The following is a 25,056-nucleotide window of genomic DNA, read 5'->3' as shown; positions in this document are numbered from 1 at the left end:
TTTTTAGGGTTCCGTAGTCAAGTGGAAAAAAAAATGTATTATTAAACCGCTTTCACATTATCCGATCCGATATCGGATGTCGGAAGGATTTTAATGGAAAAAATCCAACATGGCGCCTGTAATGTATGGGATATCGGTCCGACATCCGATATCGGATCGGATAATGTGAAAACGCACTTAGGGTACCACCCCCCTACACGTAAAGTGGGGAGTGATTTTTTTTCCTTTCAACCCTAACGTATGATATATTGTTGGATAGGTATTTAAAAATCATTTTTTGATATTCTGTTAATATTTTCGGAAATAATCGCTTCAAAAGTAAAAAAAAAATGTGGGGGGGCACTCTAACTTTTAAATTATAAGTTTTAAAAATATGAAAAAAAATCACAAAAGTAGAACTTATAAAAACTTTCTAAGAAAATTATATTGAATTGCTAGGTTGAACAGTTTTTGAAAAAAATACGGGAAACTACGGAACCCTACACGTTTTTGAAGTTTTGCACGCCAAACTATTGTTACCGTAGGTATCAAGTATTGTTGGTGTAGGTGGCCGTTATTACTGTTATTAGGTACCTATATGATAAAAAATAATAATTCACGTGACATATATGGATTTCATTTATTTTACATATCCTGACTTTTGACTGTTTCTTTATTATACCTAAGTGTACAAAAACTAGTGGCACACGCCACCTTAAAGGTGTACTTAACTTAATTGTAATAATATATTTTAGTTACATGCTAGTCGACGCCAATAATTGGTGTTCGCTTTCTCCTTTCCGTATATGCTGCCAAGGGTCACGCTTACACCGACTTTCGGAGAGGACTTATCATCTAACTGTATAAACGCAAGTGACATATGTTAACATCGCGAGTTTAACGTGTACAACGCAATGAAAATAAAAATAAGAGATGGAACTTAATGTTCTTCATTATATCTTGCCTAGATACACGTGAGATATTTCTCACTCGTGTGGCATGAGTCATGCCCTAATACAATAAGCTTTCAAGTTTAGCGTCAGTCGTGCGAATTCGCGCGTCGTTCCGGGATCGGAAGCACCCCGGTCGAATTCGCACCCCGTAGTGAAGTGAAAATTCGCATCCAATGTGGTGAAGACGTTTCTCGTTAGGTCGTCTCTCTCGACCGACGGCTAATAGTTTCCGTTAAAGTTCCAAACATATAGATAGTTTCATTCACGGAGACACGTGTTTCGAATTTCTGATATTGAATGTCATAGTATTAAGGCTTAGTTTTTACATATCGGCGCATCGTGAATGACAAATTCTGTAAGCTTTTTTGTAAGTTTTTTACAATTATGGGACCTATCAAAATATGTATTTACGTTTATCCCTCACCCAAAACAATATTTTTATTCTTGACTGTAAACTACACTTGCCATAATGCAAAAGGTTGGAATTAACTAGTTATTTATATTAAAGTCCAAATAAATAAAACCATTGTCACAATCAGTCGGTATATTTTAGATCACGGGTGTTGTTTACTTGAACAAAATTAGAAATACGAACCTTTGAATTGGCTTTGCCACTAGCGTAATAATATAAATGTTTCAGACTGCTAAATCTGGCCGATAACATTTGACTGTGGCACCTTTAAGTGCACTCCAAGATATGATCAAGTATAATAAGTAATAAATACGTAATATTTACAAAAGGAGCAGCTTATATTTGTAGATGTAAAGTTAATTTACGCTCGTCAATTTTCACTCGAGTGAAGAGTAACTAGTAACAAATATCTAGCACAAGTACTATTTTTGATATGGAAGACTCTTCAAGGATTGTTACAATGTATATCTAAATTTCGTTTATGGAAGATGATATGCCAATCGTTTTTAAATATAAACGTTTTTGGAAGTAGAAGTTAATTACTGTAAATACATAGTGGTATATATTTTATAAAAATACATACAAAACAATATGGTACCTACTTATCAGGTAATATCGATGACTATACTATTTTAAGTTTCTCAATATGTTTCTCTGATATTTTAATCGTTACTTATATATGGACCGCAAAATGTCTGTTGTATTTTAACATTACAGATGTAACTATTCATTTATAATTTCAGTTTCCGTTAAGTTTCATGGCCACGAGACAAGTCTTGCCGGTTGCGTTGTGTACGTAAAATACCTACTACTACAAATACGCAAGCCTTACAAAAGAAGCAATTTTTAACAACATTAGACATTTCAATTTGAGATTTTTACAATATTAACATAGAAACAAAATACAAATATATAGGTATTTAAAGCGTATCATCTCGTTTTCATACGTGTCTGAGTCAAACCCCGTTACAAATAATTACATCTTAAATTAATAACAAAATTGCACATTAAATAACCTACTTAATATAATTTTGGCACTAATTATCTGTGGCACTAAAATTAACTCCTTTCTATCTCGTCACTACTCTCAATAGTTTTCATTTCACTATCTCTTTCACTGTCACACGCGCTGTCATTGGGAGCCGAGGGCGGCTCCTCGTCCTCGGAGTCGTGCGCGGCGGCGGCGCCCGCGCCGGGCTCGCGGTACTCCAGCTTGCTCGGGTCCTTCTCGTGCAGCTTGCGCGCCAGTGTCTGCAGGCTGGCCAGCGAGCTCGCGCAGTCTGTCGTGTCTATGTCCGTTAAACTTACGCCCGCTCGCTCGATTTCTGTAAACGTGCCAAAAGGCAGCTTGAATAAGCACTCCAGCCGCATCACGTGCATTTTACTCCTGAGATGTTTCGCTAAATGTCCGTGTATTCTGAACGCTATGTTACAATCGGAACACCGGAAGGGTCTAGGATTTAAAGACGTCGCCGCTCCGAATGTCGAAGTCATCGACACTTTATTATGATGCGACCCTGACCGTTCATGTTTCTGTAGATGTCCTCGAGTTCGAAAGCTAACGGCACATGCGCTACATCTGAAGGGTCGTTCCATATAATGTATATTAAGATGCAATCTCAGTTGTGAAGGTTTCGTGAAAGTTTTATTGCAGAAGTCACATACTCTTCGTCCGTCCTCCATAAGCCTTCCTGGGGAATATGACGAAGACCCTTCGAATTCTTTTCCCTTGCTCACTTTAAATGCTACACCCCCTGCCCCGATAACTACTTTTCTGGCAATAGGGTCATGATCTAAGGCTGGTAGCTTTATATCGTCAGTGCTGCTTAGTTCGTCTCTATCGTCCATGCTTCCTTTCGCATTAGTGAAATCATTAACATCTGGTTGATTTTGATTGTTGTCATCATAGGTTTTGATAAGGTTTATGCGAGCGTGTTTCAGATATTCTGACACAACATGTTTAGCATTCTCTGCATTACTATTGCTAGGCGTACGAGTTCTTTTAGTCTCTATAACCAAATTATTTAAGGATGTTGATTCAGTGCTGGTAGTAATGTTATCTTCCTTTGGAACATTCTGCAAATTTGCTGCTGCACTATCGTTGTCGCCCACTATCGAAAGCTTAGACGTAGTAATAGTAATTTGCGGCGATGAGATAGATGTATTTACGGAGTTTTTAGTCGATGTTATATTTCTAATGTTTATATTCCCGTTTTCACTTTCTGTCAAAACATTATTTTCCAATTCTATTTTCTTTAGTTTACTTAAGCTGCTAGTTAGCTGGCTCTGCTTAATTTTAGAATCTTGGAGGGCTCTCTCCGTTAAATACGTATGAAGCATTGGCTCTCCGTTCGACCAATGAGTTTGATTATGAGGAAGCTTTGCTGTGTTTGACGCTAAAGATGCCAGGACACTAGATTCTCTAGCTGTTGGTATTTCGGGAATGTTAGAAGCAACTTTTACATCATTTTTACTTAAATCCATTGGTTCATTGTCGATGTCTGTTCGTGAATCTACTGACGTACTTCTGGAAGTAGTATATTTTTCTGGACTTAACTCCGTTGTAGTGCTTTCGAGGCCAGTGGGGGTGTATGGGTACGTGGATGGCCTTGCACTAGTGATGAGCCCTGGAGTTGCGGAAGTCGCCGGTCGGCTACCTCCCAAAGACAGTAAACAATGAGCGGCTTCATGTTCTGGTAAACGGGACTTGCACACTTCGGTATCTGAAAACAATAATAAACATACGATTAGAATTTTATATTTACATGTAAGCATTTTATACTCTTGGTCTAAAAATTACCCAACTGTATAGGTATTAGTGTGTTTATTTATTAGTCACCTGCAATAATTTAGGGGATGTGCATCCCCATACAGGTTATTTATCTAGACAACTTTTACTGTGTCCTACCTTGAAATAAAGAATATAAATGGATGGCATGTTTATCTTATCCACGTCTATTCGCTAGTGAGTCAGTTAAATGTTATTTTTTCAACCGGCGATAAGTACTATATATATCATAATTTTGTAAACTCACCGCTGGATTCAGTTTCTCCCTCGTTGCCTTCGTCGCCATCAGAATCTGAATCGTCATCAGTTTCTCCGGAGCCCGGCGCCATCTCGCCGCCATCTACGTCGTTTCCTTCGTTGGGATTTATACCCAATTCGCAACACTTTTTGAAATGAGCTTTACTCTTCATGTGCTTAGTGAGGTTTCCCTTTGTTTTGAAGCTGAAATTTTAATTTTATTTAACGTTATATATACTTCAGCAACATTTAGTCTATGAAAGCTTCATATTATAAAAGATAAGCTTCAGAAACCGCATATAAAGAAAAATATGTATGTCTCTAACAATAAAATTACCTGAAGGCACAATGTACACAAGTGTATGGGCGCACATCAGTATGAGTTCTTATATGTTTCTTCAACATGGACGGTTTCTTGCAACGAATACCACATTCTGAGCACACATACCGCCCTCTGCCGCGGCCGCGTACGTAAGTGTACTCTTCGTTACTTTCAAATCCTCCCGCCAGTTCTTTTTTGGGAGTAATAGAACTCTCAGTAATTAATAATTTATCTTCTGTTTTCTTAGAGTCTGAGGCCAACGACGCCTGGAAACAATATTTGTATAATATAAGTAAGTTTATTATAAGTAGGTACGAGTAACACAGTAAAAAAATAGTTATTTGTTATACAAGGGGGCAAAGTTGTATTTTAACGCCGAGTGTGGAATTGAAAAACGAGCAAGTGAAAGGATTCTATAGTTGAACACAGTAAATAGAATCCTGAACTTGCGAGTTTTTTAACACACGAGAAGTAAAATACATTTGCACCCGAGAGTAACACAAAACTTTTCCCCTCACTACAGCGAGGAAACTACAACGCAAAAAATGCGTTTATCACTGCTTCTAGTAGTTTCACAGGTGGTAAATCATCTTTATTACTAGATTCACCTAATTTTAAATCAGTTAATTTGACTTTATTCAAGGTTTATTGTAGCGTTTTTACCCGCTGGTAAAAGGACAGTGTTTCCGAGCTAGTGAGGGGAAAAATATATTTATTGTAGAAACAGTCTGAATGTCACTTTCTAATAATTTTGTACAAGTCCCATACGATAATTTTCGATAAGTAACGTGTTTCACAAAGACGTTTTAATCAAAACCTGTCACTGCAATGTCACAATTTGGATTTCTCTTAACCCCTTTTTGCCAAGAGTGGCACTGAAACTTAGTAGTTCATGTGCTCTGCCTACCCCTTTATGGGATACAGGCGTGATTATACATATGTATGATTGTATTTCTTTACAAAAATCCGCTTATCAATCTCATCATAGAGAATTAACGGTAGTTTTGTGGTTGTAAATCTGAATGAAAAACCGAGGGATAAAATGGTCCCACCCATCCCATTCCTGTTGAGGTAGTTTAGTGAGAACTCAAGTAACTCAAGTTCGAGACTGAATTAAGTGCCTTTCACCCGAGGTAAAAACACTACTTTTTATTTCAAATGCGAGGAAAACAAAATACACGTATATTTAAAACACTGAGTAAACTTCTAGCTAAAGTATTTCTTGACAGACGTTTTGATTAACAATTAAGGTAATATTCTCGTTAATTAATGTAATGATATGTTAAATATTAGAATGGAAAATACTAAATTATGATAATAATAATAATGCTCTACTGCAAAACCGTATCACTTTTTTGTTAAGTATATTAATAGAAAATAGAAGTTATACATATTAGTTAATAAAGACGTACCTGTTTGCTATCTTTCGTAATCTTATTCCATTGCGAAGAGTGCGTTAATATGAGATCCTGTTTGAGCACAGAGCTTGCCACGTTTTGCGGTCGATGCCGTGAGTCATAAAGAGACATGGCAGACGAGGCTGACAGTCCTAGCGGGTCTGGCGTAAGCTCTGATAATAACTGTAAACAATAATGCATTTATCACATAACGCATCTGTATCGTAAACTGGCAATACACAAGGCATATGAGCATCAAAATGAATTATTAATTACCTGCCAATTACTGTACATAGATAGGAAATGTTGATTAGGAACATAAGTCGGCTGTGGCCGGTTTATAGTGCAATAAAATACTTTTGTTGAGCATTTGAGGCCCAAATATGTATAGGCATTTCCATTTAGGTACAATTGCCCATACGCTTTAGCAGGGCGTGGAGTTTCAGGTGAAACTAACGGCATAGTGTTTGCGTTAGGTGTTATGCCATGATGTCTTTTAGGTGTAAAAGTACCAGGTTTCAATGGGAGCGTTGAAGGTCTTAAAAACTTGGGTTTTCGGTCTTCTGATATTGATTTTGTAGTTACGTTCTTTTGAAAATATGCCGTCTCTGATCTTTCATTGTGAGCAGAGGACACTGCCATCTCTTGGGCGTTTGTGTTTTTCTGAACTTCGGCTGAACTTGGAATTTGATTGTTGAATATTTCTGCTTTTGTAATAAGGTTTTCAAAATTAAAATTTCTTATTTCGTTCTGTGATTTTATTTCACTTCCTCGGGGACTATTAAGTTTTTCAGAGTATTTAGGTTTTACTGTTAAAAAGTTAGAGTTCTCTTTTATCATGGGCGTTTTCGGAACTCCTTCGAAGTTTCTTTTTACAGCTATATCCTGTTTTGTTGGCATGTTTTTATTGGTTATTATTTTTGGAGCAATGTTAGGTTCATCTACATTCCTTATATTTATTATTGGCACCGAAACGACATATTGCGAAGCATCAGCGTTATACTGTTTCGGTGTAACTTTGTCCGCTTCTGAGTTTAATGATCTGCAATTAGGGCTTCTTATACCAAGCATGGATTCGTTTTTATTTATTTCATATTTAGACGAGGCAAGGCCTTTAGAGGCTTGGCCATTGACACATAGTAAATTGCCTTGAATATTGTCGACCGTTGACAGCTTTGAAGTTTCTAAGGGACTAAAGTAATCGTTTGCATTTTTAGAACGTGTTGCAACATTTGTGCCGGGAGTGTTTGGTCCTGGTATTCCTGGAACGTGTGGTATTAATTTGCCTCCATGTAGGATTGTTGTAGCACCATTAGGAGATGCCGTTGGGCTTAGAGGAGGTAAAGTCAAAGGATTAAATGCTGTAATAGCACTAAATGGTGGGAATTGGAAATGTGTCATATCATGAATGTTTGGCAAATTATTAGAGACGCTTGTTGACACTGCCATTCTCGGGGTTTGAGGCTTTGGAGTTCCAATTATTTCTTTTGGTGTTGGAGGATTGTGCACAATCGTTCCACCTGAATGTAATTCCGATCTTACAACAACGCTGCTAGCTTCCATGTCGACACACAATTTTGAAGGAGATAAATTTGGATGAATAAGTATAGGCGATAATTGGTTTTTACTGGGTTCGATGCGTAGGGTGGTTGTGCTGCCAGAATGATGGACAATTTTTACTTCACCCCCAAACATTTGCAGCGATGTTGAATTATGCCTCCCTAATTGTGATAGCTCATCCATAGCCCTTAGTGTTGCAGTATTGGCTTCAATACATCTTATTTTCGGCTGATTATACAAATCCGTTAGTCTCGGAGATGTATTTTCAGATATTCTAGTACTATAAGGGTCAGAGCTACTATCAATTCTTCTTTTAGGACTGGCTACCATTGGCTTAACTTTAAAATTCTCCGCTTTTTTGTTGTAATCATATGATACTCTTGCGTCAACAAGCCTGGTATTTCCTAAAAGAGGGCCTGGTGATGGCAGTGGAGCAACGACATCATTTGATTCAGGTTTCACAATTACCAAATTATCGGGTTTGATTCTTAGCGGGGGCGAGCTGTTATAAGCTGTCACTTTTGGGGAAGAATTAGAGGGCGTCTCTGGCAGCCGAACATTGATCGAATTGCTTCTTACGTACACATTTTCAGGTCTGCCAGGCTTAACTTCTTTTTGGGAATTACTGATTAGACTGTTATTGTTAGAGAAGTTTCCTTTACAGTAATATAATCTGTGTATTTCCAGGTTTTCTGCACTTTTATAAACTATTTGGCAGAGTGGGCAAATATATAGCAGTGCCGCCCCATCGTTTATTTCTTCCGAGACCGATGAAATTCCGTTTCCTTTTGTTTTTAATAGAAGATCCTTTATAATCGATCCTTCAGGGTTTAAAGGGTGTTTATGATGGTCCGTGAGAGAAAAGCTTTCTGAATGAGACCTTTTCCGAAAAACATTATCAATGTCCTTGGAGTTTTTCGTCAAGTTAAGTGGGGATGGCTCAGTTTTTATTTCATGCTCGTTCATAAATTGTTTGCTTTCTGCTATTTGTTTAATTTTACCATATTTCTTTTGTAAAGGCGTTTCGATAACATCAACAATAGCTTCATTGTTTGATATAATTTTAGAGATATGTTCTGTAAGAAAATCTGCATTCTGTGAAATTGTCTTCTTTATTTTATCTTTTTCGTCTGGTTTTTGATAAGATGAAACTACTCGAAATTTGGGCTTATATATTGTCTTTAATTTGCTAGTATCACCCTCTCGAATATCTACACCAGTTGGGGGAGTGATTCGGTCGTTGGTCGCCTCTGGGGAAGATATATAAGGTCTTGAATTTTCAAGCCGAGTATTAGATATATCAGTTCCGGAATCAGAAACTGTAGAAGGTGGTAAAGAAGTGTCGCTTTCAGAACCGCCAGATATATCGTCATCGTTAATAGTAGCAGCCACGTCAGCCCCCCGCAATCTCAAAGCGTGAGTCCGCGATCTTTTATGTTTATAGAGGTTTGATTTTGTTTTAAACGCAAAACCGCAAGGTACACAAGGGTAAGGTCTCTCGTTAGTATGCGCTCTGATATGTTTTTGAAGAACTGAAGGCTTGGCACAAGATAATTTACAGTAGGGGCATACATAACGCCCACCTGTTCCTCCACTCTGAACGTCTCTAAAATCATTTTCCAGGTTCTCAGTCTTGTTTGAAAATTCATCATTGCAACTGGTCTTACCAGATACTTGATCAACATTATTTACATCACTTAACCTACTATTTTCATCACTAATATTAATTTGTACATCTTTAGAGTTCTGATTATTTTGCAATCCTTTTATTTTCTCTATTTCTGGATGAGCTGCTTGAATGCTCCCATTAGTAATATAACTATTACGAGCCGTCTCTTCAACGACGATATCTTTATGTCTAGGGTCGCCGCCCATTGCATTGTTGACAGGAAACACTGCAATGGTCGATGCCATTTTTTTAAATTTCTTATGGAGATAACTGTGGTCATTGTTGTTGGTAAAATTATTATCCAAACGTTTTTCTTGAGTGAGAGGCATCGTACCCGCGAACTTTGTACCTGTAAATACAAAAAAGAAACATCAATTAATAGTTTTCGTGACTGACGCAACCACACAAAGCATGAATGAAAATAATACTACCTAACAAACGAATTCAATCAAATTTACTATGTACAAACATTCCGGAAAACTAAACCCATTTTGACAAATTACTAATTACTAATTGTGTATAGAATCGTCAACACAACAGATTGTTGCGGTGAACGAGTTGACGCAACGCGCATGTGCCGGGCTATTTCTATTGGTGTGCGGCGTGACATCATCGTGACGTAGACACATCTTATGCTAACGGATGAGGATATCCCCGCCGAACGTTGCTTGTTACATTCTGTTATCTACTTTATCTTTTTAAATCGTGTGACGAACGAAACAAAAAGCCTACCTGGGTACCTGATGCTTCATTTGAAATTTTAAATTTTACGCTGCGCTGACTTATTTTATTACGGCCGTAAATTATATGTTTCAAGGTTAAATATAGACGTCGTACACTCATGTTAGGAACGGAACAGGCAGCTAAAATACTATGCATATAAACAATGTTAAATTCACTACATCGTGACTATTTTAACCATACTTATTGCAAATATGACGTAATGTATTAGCTACACAACTTTTAAATTAACACGAAAATATTGTATTTGTACTGTGTACACTAATATAATATGTATTTAATTCATAACTGGAGATTATGAAATAATGCAGAAAGAACGGTAGCAATAGCAACCGACCTCGCATTGCTCTCACACCTCACCGAGTCAAGTCGTTTGTGGACGACTGCGTTCGTGCGTTCTCAGAAGGCGTTACAATTTCTGAGAACCGGAGACAAGCAAGCCGTTCCACTCGTTAAAAGAACGAGCTAGCGAATAAATGTTACGGAGCCTACGCACTAATACACACAAACGTTCGAATCGGAGTTTGTGAGTACTGTTTCGTACATTACCAACACACATACCTACATACACATATATTTCGCGATAATTTGTAGTATCTTATAGATAATTTATTGAGGTGTAACTCATCTTTTTAACGTATTTTTATTCAATGTAACGTTTGTAGTTTATTATTTCACGATGCATACGTAGTTCTTTAATATTTTGCTATTAAGTATTAATTCAACTCAGGAAAATGTTATTGAGCGGGTCCACCTGTACCGTAACGTAAACTTAACAATGCAAAATATCGTAGTGAGAGTACATTAAGAGTTAGAGAGCCGAGCGAAGGCAGCGGCAGTCGGGCCCGGTGGGGCGCGGGCGGCGGCTCAACACACTAGTGTTGTAATGAGACAAAGGAATCCCGGCGGTCGGCTGCCGCCCGCCGGCCTGGCGCCACGCCAGGCGGCCCTGGCGACGCTTGTGTCGGCCGTCACCGTCAGCCTGCATTGCCCCTACCTATCCAATTCCAATCGGTAAGAAGGTAGAGGTATGCCTAACCAGCTTAAACCCGTTTTACCTGACTACTCTTATTCGTTTAAATGTTATTTTAATAATGAAAATTGTAGCCATATAGTATATACGTACATAAATTGTAGCAATTGAATTAGTCTAATCAAACCTATTTATTTTTATTTCTTAAACTAACTTTCCTAAATTTGTATGTACATATATAATTACAACATATTTTTTGTAGTCCTTATTAGTTCGTTTTGTTATCAATTTATGTAACTGTTCATGTTGTCACTTCAATTTTGCGTATGGATGTACTGTATGTAATATTTACATAGGTACTTAATTATAATTACTATCCCAGTCTGGATACGATGTAATCATTTAATTAACATACGATATTACTCGTCAGTTTAGATCTATTAAACACAGAGGCTTGCCAGTAGGTAGTAGTATAAAAACCACAACTCCACAATGATGTGACTTGTTGCTCACTGTGACCGTTCATACTGTTGTTATTATGTTTACATACCTAGTATACATGTGATCATCGCGATCATTCTTTAGTTATCAACCTGCTATTAGCATTCTTTTTACTATTTTTTTTTTACTATACCACGACTGTTTCATTGGCTCGGATCATTTTCTTTTCAGTCATGTTTTGCTACTTTTACTTGCGTCCGTTCGAAAGGGATGCCACTACACAATACGCATTTTACTCTCTAGTTAGCACGTTGAAAACTAACGCAATACGCTAAATCTACCTACTCCCAAACCTTGCAAATTTGAAATGAGGACATATTATGTTATCAGAGATCATATTTGAATTAGAAATAAACGCATTAAGTAGCTATAAACTTTCTAATATGACCTTCTCAAATATTTCCGCCATAAAGATATTTTGTTGTTGGTTAGGCTCATTCTTATATCTGGAATTCCAATATTCATTTATTTTACATTAAACATGTTGTACGGTCATATCTACAATGCTGATAATAATATGTAAACACATAATATTACATGTAATATATCGAAGGTATCTAATAGTGTGATGTCTATATCACACTATTAGATACCCGATAGACGGATTACTCAAAGACACACTTACCGCGGAATAGTCAATTAGTCCACCATCATACGTCTGCTGTTCTGATATCATTTGTTTACGCCTCCAGAACAAATGTCAACAAGTCCGATAGGCTGCATTTCACCCGCGCACAAGTGAATCATCGTTAATAACTGCGCGACGGTCCACGCCACGCTCACACACACATACACCTGTGATAACACACTCGCTTCACTTGTTCCTTGAAACGGACGCCACTTTCTTTTTGCGAATCTATACCGTCGTTTAGGTAATTATTAAATATGTCTACAAATCGTAATTTGCAGTCTGCTGGTCGTGGTTCAGGCCCGAGCAACACACCGGTCTGACGCGGGCGCGGATGACTGACTGTTCGGGCAACCCAACTGTTTGTCGTTCGTTTCGTCGTCGTGCTCGCACCGCCCCCCTTCGCCCGCGCCCGCCCCGCGCACCGAACGGACTTGCCTGCGCTCGCTCTGGGAGTAGTGATTCATGTCGCGTTTATCTATCTCTCTCCTTCAACATAACCGGATCGGTCGTTCTTCGTAATCTATTTATACCTACGTATCTATACTTTGTAAACTACGCTATAACATTGCGTTGCGACTTGCGATTCCAGTAGCTGTAACTTCAATAAAATTAGATTACCATGCGATTTCGAGAGAGAGAATAGCGCGAATAGGTACAGTTTTTATCCTTAAAGCGTTGAATGTACGTTCCTATTGTTATTGTTACTTTATGAATGCTAATAAACTTACTTAACAAATTATACGAAGAATAATTAAATGACGTAGGTATTATACCTACTTTAATGACACGTGGTAAGATCAAAATGACATATGAGGGTTAGTGTTCGACCTGGATTGTAATAATTAATAAGTAAGTTGATCTGTTGAAGTGGCACGGTGCCTGATTGATTGCGGAACTAATAATTACTATTACCCATCCATCGCAGCGCAGCGCGAGCTGGTGTAATTTTCATGCAGCACTGATTTCGTAACGGTTGCGCTCGACTAGAACGGGTATTGGCTCCACAGTTCGTACGTTCTCCAATTTACGAAAGGAAAGACAACATAGCCTACCAAACCGTCCCACTAAAGGTCAATAAATAACTAAATATCGTGAGCGATGTGGTCACTCTGACTACTACATAAATCAACCACTCAAACTATTTTTTTCGTATAATAAAGAGATTGATATGTCTTAACTTAAGGCTGGCATTTTCCTATATTTAACTTGTATCTCTTGAACTTGCTATCAGTGAGACCTCTTTATCAAATTTCTGTGCTTACTGGCTATACATATACATTACTTGCCGATAAACAAGCCAAGCTGGCGTCATTTTGGATATGAATCTATGTGCTCATGCGAGGCTGATAAGATTCTGCGGAGGAACTTGAGTGCTCAGGCGCCCGCGATCGGCCGACTGTATAAATACATTATTTGCAATGATAATTGGTAGGCGCTATCAACGAGCGGAGGCGATGACGCATGCGCGCGCCGATACCAGCCGTGTGATTGCGCCGTGGACGACTTGGTCAGGAAACGAGCGATACCACCGCCACAACGCCATATTTGTGTCATTTATTACAGTAACCATACTAGGTACGTATGGTTACTGTAATATGCTTCTTTACATACATACATACACCATACACATATCTTAAGCATAATAATGAATGATGCTTCCTTACCTGCAGAAAACTCATAACAAATATCTATGTATGTATTTATATTATACCTACATTTATTTTACAATCCAATTTTATAATTTCAAAGAGTTTCAACGAACCCGAGTAAGAGAAAATTGCAAAAGTAGGTAGAATCTTAAAGGGTGCTACCATGCTACAGTACTCTCACAACGGCTTGTACGGCCGATTTTTGAATCTCGGCCATTCGATTTCGTGAAATTCGTTCAATAATATCTCCACTACTAATTCTACTAACGGAATCGAAAACGAGTGGTTATTACCATTAGTTTTAAAATTACTAGCCGTCATTTTTCAAAAATAGCATTACGTCGTTTTCCACAGACTTTCGAACGGCGAATTCGTGCGTTCGAAATTCAAAAATCGATCCCCAGGCAGGGGCGGCTCACTCTGCGATTCTATCGCCGCGCTACAAGTACATGCTGGCGGCCGCGAGTTCGCGGCCTAATCAGGGGTGGCGCGCGTTCTCACGGAACGCACGTTCGCACTTTCTATTGTTACTTTACGTCGCGAGTTTTTTTAAAGTTTTATATGCGATTTCCGCGTGTGAATGGCTAATGGTGCTTAGTTAAATAGACATCATGAATAAAATAGGACATCTTACACAGATCTACTATTGATTAAGTCCCACGGAAAAGTGTAATAAGGCTTGTGTTGTGATGTTGGGACTTAAACAAAAATATGTAAATACTAGATATAGAGGTATATAACTAGAAAGTACCCAAGACTGGAATATAATAGCATAAAATTTCACCTGAGTATTGATTCGTTTTAATCCATAGGCAACCCTATCGCCCGACGCTGCGCACGTGCGGCTCGCTTCTTTGTTAGAATTTTGTAGGCATTTAAAAGGCGGCATTTCGTGAACATCAAAGCAGTGGGCCTTCTGTACTTGTACTATTATATATTCTGTGCCCCAGGTTTTGTACAACATTTTTGCTACCTAGTTAACAAAAGCTACACAACGGAAATCTAGTTCTAAAATAGTTAGAAAAACTGAACAACAATTCTAAATCATCATTTAAAAGCACATCTTGCTAACTAATGTTAGGAAACTATTAACGACTAGGTATATGCTATAAATAAAATCGGCTTCAATCCGTCAAGAAAAGAGCGTACACCCATCTTAAAGGCCGAAAACGCACCTTCAACCGTTCTGGTGTTTCGGGTGTCCATGGGTGGCAGTGATCGCTTACCATCAGGGAGACGACCTGTCTGCTCGTTTGCCTCCTATCCCATAAAAAAAAACCTAGTGCGTTTCGGAGCATGCAAAATGAAGGATTCCGTAAATTATAAGTAATCTACCATTATCTACCTCAGAGCTTATGCATTAATTAGTGTCATGCAAATAGACGAACATTTATCCTGGTCGCTACATGTAAACTTTATCTATGACAAACTCAGAGTTTTACTTGGTAAATTCTTCCATTTAAAATTTAGAGTTCCAATAGGCACTTTGAGATGTCTTTACATGTCACTGGTAGATTCCATATTGAGTTATGCACTAGACAGTTATGGATTAACCACCAAGACTAACATAGATAAATTGGAAAACATTCAAATTCGATTTTTAAAATTACTAGTTAACAATAAAACCAAAGCAAAATGTAAAGGAAACTATAGGTTACTTTTCAAAATATGTAAAATATTACCAGTCAGCCTTAAACATAAATACCTGCTCGCAGTCAATAACCATGGCTGTCTAGTGCAAAACCCCCTAACTCTTCTAATGCGCCAATACATCCTATAGGGCACAGCTATTACACTAAGTCGGTGGCTACAGGTAAGCTATCTGTGCCTAGAATTCATAATTATTTTGGTGACAGATCGCTAAAAAAGCGTATTCCATATCTGCTCAATAGCTTACCTGAAGCCATCCGAAGTGAAAAGCACCCAAACAAATTTAAAACTATGCTAAAAAAACATTTCCTATATATATTACAATAATTTATATTATCTATTATTTAAGAAGTTTAATGATTTTTCTTTAAGTTAATTGTTTATGTAATTGAGAGACTGTTGATCCCACAGACAAACTCGTTCTGTTCCAGAGTTTTGTGGGACTATGTGTTAGACATAAGTTTGTCACTGTATATTAATAACAATAAATAAAATAAAAAAAAATCATTAAACAATTTTAGTTTTTTTCGCTGTGAATTAATAAAGGTAAATATGTAATTAATTAGTATAAATTAATTACATATATCGTTATTTACTAAATAACTATTCACGATATACACATAACTTCCAAATTCTGTAAAACCTAACTACATAGCTACTATGTACCTAACTTAGTACATAATATCTATCGATATGGAAAGGAAAACACATATCTACTTACCATCATTGCAATTGGCACGTCAACCAAGTATCCTTACACTAAAGTTAAGATTCGCAAAAGGTTGGCTTTGGCAGTGGCCAGATACACCGCATACAGCTGTTCCTCGCGGCGCGCGAGCGTGGGGGCGCAGCGCAGCACTTGTTGCGTGCGTTGTTTGGCCGGCGCGGCACTGGCGGGTTCGTCTGCTCGCCGCCGAGTGCCGACGTCACTGTGGAGTGGCCTTGAGCCACGCGGCACGGCACGGCCAGGGGATCTGCTTCAGTGTTTGTGGACGTACTTGATATTTGCTATTAACTCGCATCTTGTGTTATTGCCAAACTTGCTAGCGTCGTAATATATCTTTGACAATTTGTGTCCCGTGCTTCTTTACTATTAATAATAATATGGCACGGTTACTTAGATGATGTTTTAGTGCCAAAGTCAATACTCGACTCTCACAATTACCACAGGTATCTACTATACCTATCTATTTTGCAGGTCATAAACAATTAATTGATAGTGAAAATGCGAATCTAGATTGTAAATTAGCTTTAATGATCCAAGCTGATATGCGAATCAAAAATATGTATAGAAAAAAACTTTCTCCCTTCTTAATATGTCATTTGTGTTAATTGTGTTAACGTAGTAGTATCAAGAAAAATAACTGAAAATAACAAAATATAGTTTATTTGTTTACAAATGCTATTGTAAAACAGATAGAACATTTATTTATTCGACGACACCGGTCTGGCCCATTCGGTAGTGACCCTGCCTGCTAAGCCGCGGTCCTGGGTTCGAATCCCGGTAAGGGCATTTATTTGTGTGATGAGCACAGATATTTTATTCCTGAGTCATGGATGTTTTCTATGTATATAAGTATGTATTTATCTATTTAAGTATGTATATCGTCGCTTAGCACCCATAGTACAAGCTTTGCTTAGTTTGGGGCTAAGTTGATCGGTGTAAGGTGTCCCCAATATTTTTTTTATTTTTTTTTATTAACGAGGACACGTCGTCGCCTTGTGAATTTGCTACTACATACTATTGACTCTCAAGTTGGTAAAGGTATTGCAAAAATTAAATTATAATATTTATAATTTTCTATTTACCCCCAGGGTAATTCCATGGCAGAGAGCGAAAAAAAATTATTTTTTGAGGTCAGAATTTTTAAAATCTGGTTATGGGGTAATGTTCTTTGGCTCTAGACCTTACTTGAACCCATTTTTTTTTTTAATAAACTGAGTTTAACTAAGTATGCCAATTTTTTTAAAGTAATAATTTTTAAGTAAAAAAACCGCCGGCCTTCCTTTGGGGTTCTGGTGATAAATACTTTCAAATGTTGGATTATGTTATCAATTCGTCTGTATATTTTTTAATGTTTGTTATTCGATATCTCCGTCATTTCTGAACCAATTTTGAAATCTGGATGATTCTGAAGTACTTACAGATGAGAATGATTATCAGAACGGAACTCTTACCAGGGGCGGCTCACTCTTCATCAGCAGTTCCACTGCACCAAATGTCACTGTTCTGGACGTAAATGCATGCTGTGCTTCTAAAAATACCAAAGTCACTATAAGTGTGCCGTTCAGAATTTGATGAGTTCCGTTCTGACCATCATCAGCAGTTCCACTGCACCAAATGTCACTGTTCTAGACGTAAGTGCATGCTATTCTTATAAAAATACCAAAGTCACTATAAGTGTGCCGTTCGGATTTGAGGGGTTCCATTCTGACCATCATCAGGAGTTCCACTGCACCAAATGTCACTGTTCCGTACGTAAATGCATGCTGTTCCTTTAAAAACACAAAAATCACCATATGTATGCCTTTCAGATTTGAGGAGTTCCCTCGATTTCTCCAGGATCCCATCATCAGAACTGGGTTCTGATAAAAATGGGACCAATCTGTATGCATATACATTCAATAAAAAAAAATTCAAAATCGGTCGAGTAACGACGGAGATATCGAGGAACAAACATTAAAAAAAAAACAGACGAATTGAATTGAAAACCCCTTCCTCTGAGATTTGGGAGGCGGTTAAAAATGCGTGCTTTTTAAGATACGTGCGTAAACTGGACTAATTAAGACTCACATTATATTCAAGGGATTTTTCTAATTATAAAAAGTAGCTGACATTTTTAGAAAAATACTTAAATAACATAATATTCAAAAAATCAAAAAATTATTAAAAACTGAATATCTTTTTTGGGGGAACTAATATAATCTTCCCTCATATCCCTAAAAATCAAGGAATCCTGTATTTTTTTACTTCTGTAACTGATACTTCATATTTCGATCACTAACTATAAAAAAGTACGTTTCATTCAGACGTAACAAAAGTTACTGATTTCTTGAAACGCAAGTTACCAATGTTTTGCATGCTTATTTTCATAATTGAAAAATATTAACATTCCTTTTTGCTACATAAACATACCTGTACTCTTGACTGACACGATTTAAGTTACAAGAAAATTCGTAAACCAATATGGAAATAAAATAATTTTTAAGAAAAAAAAAACCGCCTTCCTTTGGGGTTTTGGCACAGAATATATAATAGTACATAAAACCATGAAACTTTATATTTTAGCACATGATAAGAAATCATTGAACATCTTGATAACGGATAGGGATAGGGATAGGGATTGGGATAGGGATAGCGATAGGGATAGCTATAGGGATAGCGATAGCGATAGCGATACGGATACGGATAATATGGGTATCGTTAGAGGGATACGGATAATCGGTCGGCGGCCTCTTACAATCAATGTGCTCTAAGACGATCGTTGTTTGCTTGCTTGAAGATTACGTTTGCGATAAGTATAAGCAAAATGTAAAAAAATTTAAGGGATAATAGAAAAAAGTACTTTTTACCCACCGATCATAGTGTCGAAATACGGGCTATGTGGGATGTTTATAAAGGTTTCCCCAGCGTATATAGAATTACCTACGCTGTGGTCGATGTGTAATATTTCTACAATCATTGCAAGCAAAAGTATTATGTGCAATCGAAATAATCGCAGATAAATATACCTACAGAGAAACCTAAGGATCCAAATGAAAATCTTAATGAATACTTTTATTACGCGGGCGAAGCCGCGGGTAAAAGCTTAAAAGCGGGCATATAAAACTTAAAAAAAACTCGCGACGTAAAGTAACAATAGAAAGTATGAACTCGCGCCACCCCTGATCTAGGCCGCGAACTCGCGGCCGCCAGCATGTACTTGTAGCGGTTGTAGCGCGGCGATAGAATCGCGGAGTGACCCGCCCCTGGTTTTGGTGATAAATACTTTCAAATGTTGGATTATGTCATCAATTCGTCTGTATATTTTTTAATGTTTGTTATTCAATATCTCCGTCATTTCTGAACCAATTTTGAAATTTGGATGATTCTGAAGTACTTTCAGATTAGAATGATTCAGGGATCGGAACCCGTTCCCAAATACCATTTGATATCGTTCTTAAACCGTTACCTATAAATTTTGTTCAATGGGAACAAAATAATTTCGGTTACGGTTCTTATATCGTTCCCTAAACGAACGGTTCATTATAAATTTTGTTCAGTGGGAACAAAATAATTTCGGTTTCGGTTCTTATTTCGTTCCCTCAAAGAACAGTTCCTTACAGTAACGTTTAAATGAACGAACAGAATTTTAGCGTTCCTAAAACCAATATTATTTCGTTCCGAGCCGCGCGGGAGTAGGTATAGCGACTGTAGCGAGCGCCAGAGCCGAACGTTTTCGCCGACGCACGAGCCGCCTTTCGCTATCTCTTTTTCACACGAAGTTCATGTATATTTCTGTTTCGGTTAGCCGGCCGGCCGCGGCCGGCAATGAAGGTGAAGGTAGGTTGTTTGTTTTGTTTACTTCATTTACTTGAGTTGCAACTTTCGGCGTATAAACAGCGAACGTGCAGTGATAGTGTATGCTTGATATTGAAACTATTAGGATAGGAAGAAACAGCATAGAATATACACCATGTATAAAGGGCGGCAAATTTTAAAATTGTAGGGCTCACCGGCCAATTGTCTTCATAAAACCTGTCTACTTAAAGTTTCACGTTAACGGAATCATTAAAGGATTAAGACGATACAGGAGGCAAGCACGAATTCAGATTTTTAGGTCTTTATCGCCGTCGCGTTGACGGGGGCGGAACCCACAGAGAGGCCCTGTATAGTAAAGTTGTGTGTGCGCGTGGCGCACGCACACAGACGCGTACGCCGGCGGCGCAAGTACTCGCGCTCGAGCCGACCGGCGCCCGCAATCGCTCTCTATAGTCTCTATCTATATTTTTCTAGTTTTGGACTTCTGATTTGCGTATAGTTTTGGACTCCGTGAAGTATACTCGTACTGATTTGAATAGAATGCAAATTTGTCATATTTTAGGTATTCTAAATATTATTCCTTACCTTATACATAATGTAATTATCTTAAAAGGAATCATGATACCGAAATAAAGTTATTCGGTATGTAAAAAACTAAAGCCTTTTCGATGTCAAAAAGAAAGTTTAAAATAATTTTGTGATAAAGTAAATATTTTCTGAAAGGATTGGGTTATACCTAGGGATTGCAATAATATAAAATCCGGATTTTCGGATTATTTTTAGGGCAAAATCCGAACTCCGGATTAAATCCAGATTTTTTTTAGTAACTAAAGCCTGACAAGTTTTTATTTGACCCTGGAAGAGTGTCGCTACAAATCGTTTTCATATGGCAATAATGTGCCGACGTCATGTATAATCGGGACAGCGAGTACTGGGTTTCGTTTCGCGTTAATATTTGTAGAAAATTAAAGCATGGTTTTAGAGAATGACAATAAGCTAGGTTTGAAGACTTGCTACTTCCACACAGCCTAAAATTCATGAAGCTTGTGCCTGTATCGAAGTCGTCGATGTTTATTTTCTTCTTACGTGGGACCTTGTTTTGTACTGGTGGCGATGATGAAACGGCCTCCTTATTTCTTTAAATATTTTTCACGGCAGAGCTAAATACAGACACCATAAATAAGAACAAAAAATATATTAAGCTAAATCGAAACCAACTAATCATTGCATGAGAACATTATTAGGGTGCCCGCCCCCTACACGTAAAGTGGGGAGAGATTTTTTTTTCATTTCAACCCTGACGTGTGATATACCTATTGTTGGATAGGTATTAAAAAATGAATAGGGGTTTACTACTAACATTTTTTGATATTGTTAATTTTTTCGGAAATAATCGCTCGGAAATGTATGGGACATTTCAGAGGTAAACTTTTGTATGGGCTTTGTCAGTCCCGGTATCTATCGTCCTTGATATTAGGCAAGTCAATGTGCACCTCTAACGACTCTTACGCAGTGGCCATTGAGGCCAATCAATTAAAGGTGAGGAAACAGTCTCAGCTGTTGCCATTAGATTTGGTGAAAATAACATTGATCGCGTTGGATATGGTAAGTATGGTTAAGAAACTAAAGCCTGACCAGAAATATAAATAACTATTGTCAGGCAGGAGTGCGCTGTTATTCTGATGTATGGAGTGACAGTTCAGTATAGTATGATGACTATGAAGAAAATAGTTTTAATGAAATTCCGCTACATGGCGCGTAGTCATATATTTCTGGTCATGCTTTACATGTGTATAAAATAAAACAAAACTTATGAATCTTATGATATAATCTTTCCAGTAATTGCCTATGGGAAAATAACATTGTAGTTACCACTGGTAACAACTTAGTGGTAACTCTGACTAGTGGAATAACCCTTATTTTATAACGATATTTCACTAACGAATGTACCAAAATATGATTGACTTTTACACTGAAGCTATAATTATGATACACATAATCTTGATACACATTTAATAATATTTTTCTATTTTATTTTCGAGATCTTCTAAACAAGCCCGTAAATTCTCTTCGGGAACTTGTTCTATCTTTTTTCTTATAACGACTGCAACTATATTACGCTTGCATGAACAAGGGCACATCGCGTCCGGTTCCGGTTCACTATAAATGGATTGCATGGGTTGTGCTCTCTCAAGGACTGCATCTTGGTCCTTAAAAACATTTAAAAACATATCACTATTACAAATTCACACAGATTAAGTAACACACATATTTATACAAATTAGTGCAGATTATATTTTATACAGCTTTCTCACACTATAAGCACTTACATCCAACTCAAGGTCATCAGAATCGCTTGGATATGGGGTAGTTTTTTCTCTATATATATTTTTTTGAAGGCTAGATCTTCATCATCTATGTCAAAGCTTTTATCTGCAATAAAAATATCTTATTTATTTTGCATAATGTACTTACATTTCTAGAAAATTATTACAATAAGTTACAAGCTTTTGAGAATTGGGCCCTTGGTGTATCTACATGGAATACACAACTGTAGTTGGCGAGTGTATTAGTGTCTACACTGTCTACAGACGACCAAACCGACCAAGGTCCAACAAGTACGGGATTGTAAGAGCGGGAGAGCTACGTCAACCGGGGTGGCTTTAGGAAAATTTGGGGTTACTTTGATGGTATTTGAACGGCTTTAAAATTAACATCATTCATTATTTACTGAAACTGTTCATGTAATTAGTAGATAGATAATAGATCAATAAATATTCTTGTAAATCTACCATAGAAAATCGCGAATTTACTTACAGTATGACTTTAAAACTAAATTTTCAAAGTCACCCCTGCGTTTTAAAGCCACCCCGGTTGACCGTATAAGGCTTTCTCATTTTTTTACAAATAACTGCGTCCCTAATTGACATATGTCGGTACGGTCGCCTGTAAGTACGAGTACCTACTTTAGGAGTGACACCGAATAGGGCTTGTATTGTAATCCGGATATATCCGCTGATTTTGAAATTCGGATAATTTGCACGTTAAAATCCGGATAAAACGAATAATTCGAATATTGTGAATGACAGAAATACCATTGCAATTTTTAAGAAGCTCATTTGGAAAACAAATTTTAAAGTAAAATTAACACATTTACGATATTAAAGCGATTTATATCAAAAATTACTCCTTGAGTGGCACTACTACCTTATTTAATAATAGTCATACTAGTTATGAAAAGAAAGCTGCACTTTTGGATGGAAGCAAGTCGCTTTGCATGGTGATAGTAGACATCATAGTAAACGATTTTTTCCGAGGATATCGAAATTTCATCCCTTAAGAAGCCGAGCGTAGCGAGGTGTTTTATGAAAATGAAAAAAATTATATCTTTTTATTGTATCGTCCGATTTTGACAAAACGTATCTCAAATGAAAGGTATTAATTTGGTGTAATTAAAAAAAAATACAAACAAAAAAATTTAAAATAAAAGTAAGAAAAAAATAAAAAAAGTAAATTTCCGTCTCGCACTGAATAACTTCAAAGAATGACAGACAAAATGTACAATGTCGATATACAAGTTTTTTTTTAATCGAAGACAGATAAATTTTTAGTTGAAAACTGAAGACCGCATCGAAATCAGATCAGCATTTTTTAAGATACAAGTTGCCAAAGTTGGGAAAGATCGCTTTATATGGCCACTTTGAAATTCCTTTGCCAGAAAGTCAGAAATAATATGTTTTTCGGACACAGAAAAATACATAGTAACAGTACACATCAAAATAAAATTAAAAATTCCGAGGATATTATAATTTCATCCCTTAGAACGACGAGCGTAGCGAGTCGGTTACGAAAACCGAAAAAAAAATCTCATTTTTTTGTACGTCGTCCGATTTTGACAAAACATATTTCATTTGAAAGGTATTACTTTATGTAACTTAAAAAAATATTGAAAAAAATTGGAAAAAAAATGTAAGATTTAAAAAAAAAACCTTAATTTTCGTATCACACTGAATAACCGCAAAAAACGGTAGACACGGTGTATAATTTCGATATATGATTTTTTTAAATTAAAGACAAATAAATGTATGATTATAAACTAAAAACCGGATCGAAATCGAATCAGTAGTTTTTAAGATGCAATTTGTCAAAGTTGGCTTAGTTTGTTTATATGGTCGCTTATAAATTCCTTAGCCAGAAAGTCAGAAACATTATATTTTTCTCACAGTTAAAAGTATGCATAGGTAATAGACATCATAATAAACAATTTTTTACGAGGATATAAAAAATTCATCCCTTGGAAAGCCGAGCGTAGCGATGTCTGCTACGAAAAACAAAAAAAAGGCAGTTTTTTTTATTGGATCGTCTTTGTAAGGGTTTCTAAGGGATGAAATTTTTATATCCTTGTAAAAAAATGTTTATAATGATGTCTATTACCTATGCATACTTTTAACTGTAAGAAAAATATAATGTTTCTGACTTTCTGGCTAAGGAATTTATATTATAACTATTATAAGCGACCATATAAACAAACTAAGCCAACTTTGACAACTTGCATCTTAAAAACTACTGATTCGATTTCGATTCGGTTTTTAGTTTATAATCATGCATTTATTTGTCTTTAATTTAAAAAAATCATATATCGAAATTATACACCGTGTCTACCGTTTTTTGCGGTTATTCAGTGTGATACGAAAATTAAGGTTTTTTTTTTTAAATCTTACATTTTTTTCCAATTTTTTTCAATATTTTTTTTAAGTTACATAAAGTAATACCTTTCAAATGAAACATGTTTTGTCAAAATCGGACGACGTACAAAAAAAAAATGAGATTTTTTTTCGGTTTTCGTAACCGACCTCGCTACGCTCGTCGTTCTAAGGGATGAAATTATAATATCCTCGGAATTTTTAATTTTACTTTGATGTGTACTGTTACTATGTATTTTTCTGTGTCAGAAAAACATGTTATTTCTGACTTTCTGGCAAAGGAATTTCAAAGTGGCCATATAAAGCGATCTTTCCCAACTTTGGCAACTTGTATCTTAAAAAATGCTGATCTGATTTCGATGCGGTCTT

At 36.9% G+C, this 25,056-nt stretch overlaps 1 protein-coding gene across 3 annotated transcripts; it reads right to left on the bottom strand.

Moving 5' to 3' along the window:
* Positions 1 to 602: 602 nt before the first annotated feature.
* Positions 603 to 16,352, bottom strand: LOC125225116. Of its 3 annotated transcripts, none has more exons than XM_048128676.1 (6): positions 16,184 to 16,352; positions 6,365 to 9,666; positions 6,104 to 6,271; positions 4,707 to 4,957; positions 4,380 to 4,573; positions 603 to 4,067 (listed from the first exon to the last, which is right to left on the bottom strand). In XM_048128676.1, the coding sequence occupies exons 2-6, from the start codon at positions 9,644 to 9,646 to the stop codon at positions 2,404 to 2,406; spliced, it is 5,559 nt and encodes a 1,852-aa protein (XP_047984633.1). In that variant the 5' UTR covers positions 9,647 to 9,666; positions 16,184 to 16,352; the 3' UTR covers positions 603 to 2,403. The 3 variants fall into 3 exon arrangements, with proteins under 3 accessions (XP_047984633.1, XP_047984632.1, XP_047984634.1); XM_048128675.1 differs by lacking the exon at positions 16,184 to 16,352 and adding an exon at positions 12,158 to 12,831; XM_048128677.1 differs by lacking the exon at positions 16,184 to 16,352 and adding an exon at positions 12,158 to 12,825 and having other exon boundaries at positions 4,818 to 4,957.
* Between the last annotated feature and the right edge of the window lie 8,704 nt (positions 16,353 to 25,056).

This window comes from Leguminivora glycinivorella, chromosome 4 (assembly GCF_023078275.1).
Source record: "Leguminivora glycinivorella isolate SPB_JAAS2020 chromosome 4, LegGlyc_1.1, whole genome shotgun sequence".
In the NCBI taxonomy this organism is placed as follows: domain Eukaryota; kingdom Metazoa; phylum Arthropoda; class Insecta; order Lepidoptera; family Tortricidae; genus Leguminivora; species Leguminivora glycinivorella.
This window is presented reverse-complemented; position numbering and strand designations above follow the sequence as displayed.

Bases quoted from the DNA above. Each gene is read 5' to 3' on its own strand.
- LOC125225116 (XM_048128676.1), bottom strand. From the start codon at position 9,646: ATGCCTCTCACTCAAGAAAAACGTTTGGATAATAATTTTACCAACAAC. The intron at 4,958-6,103 runs GTACGTCTTTAT...TATTGTTTCCAG, and splicing joins TTACGAAAGATAGCAAACAG to GCGTCGTTGGCCTCAGACTC. The intron at 4,068-4,379 runs GTGAGTTTACAA...TATTGTTTTCAG, and splicing joins GGGAGAAACTGAATCCAGCG to ATACCGAAGTGTGCAAGTCC.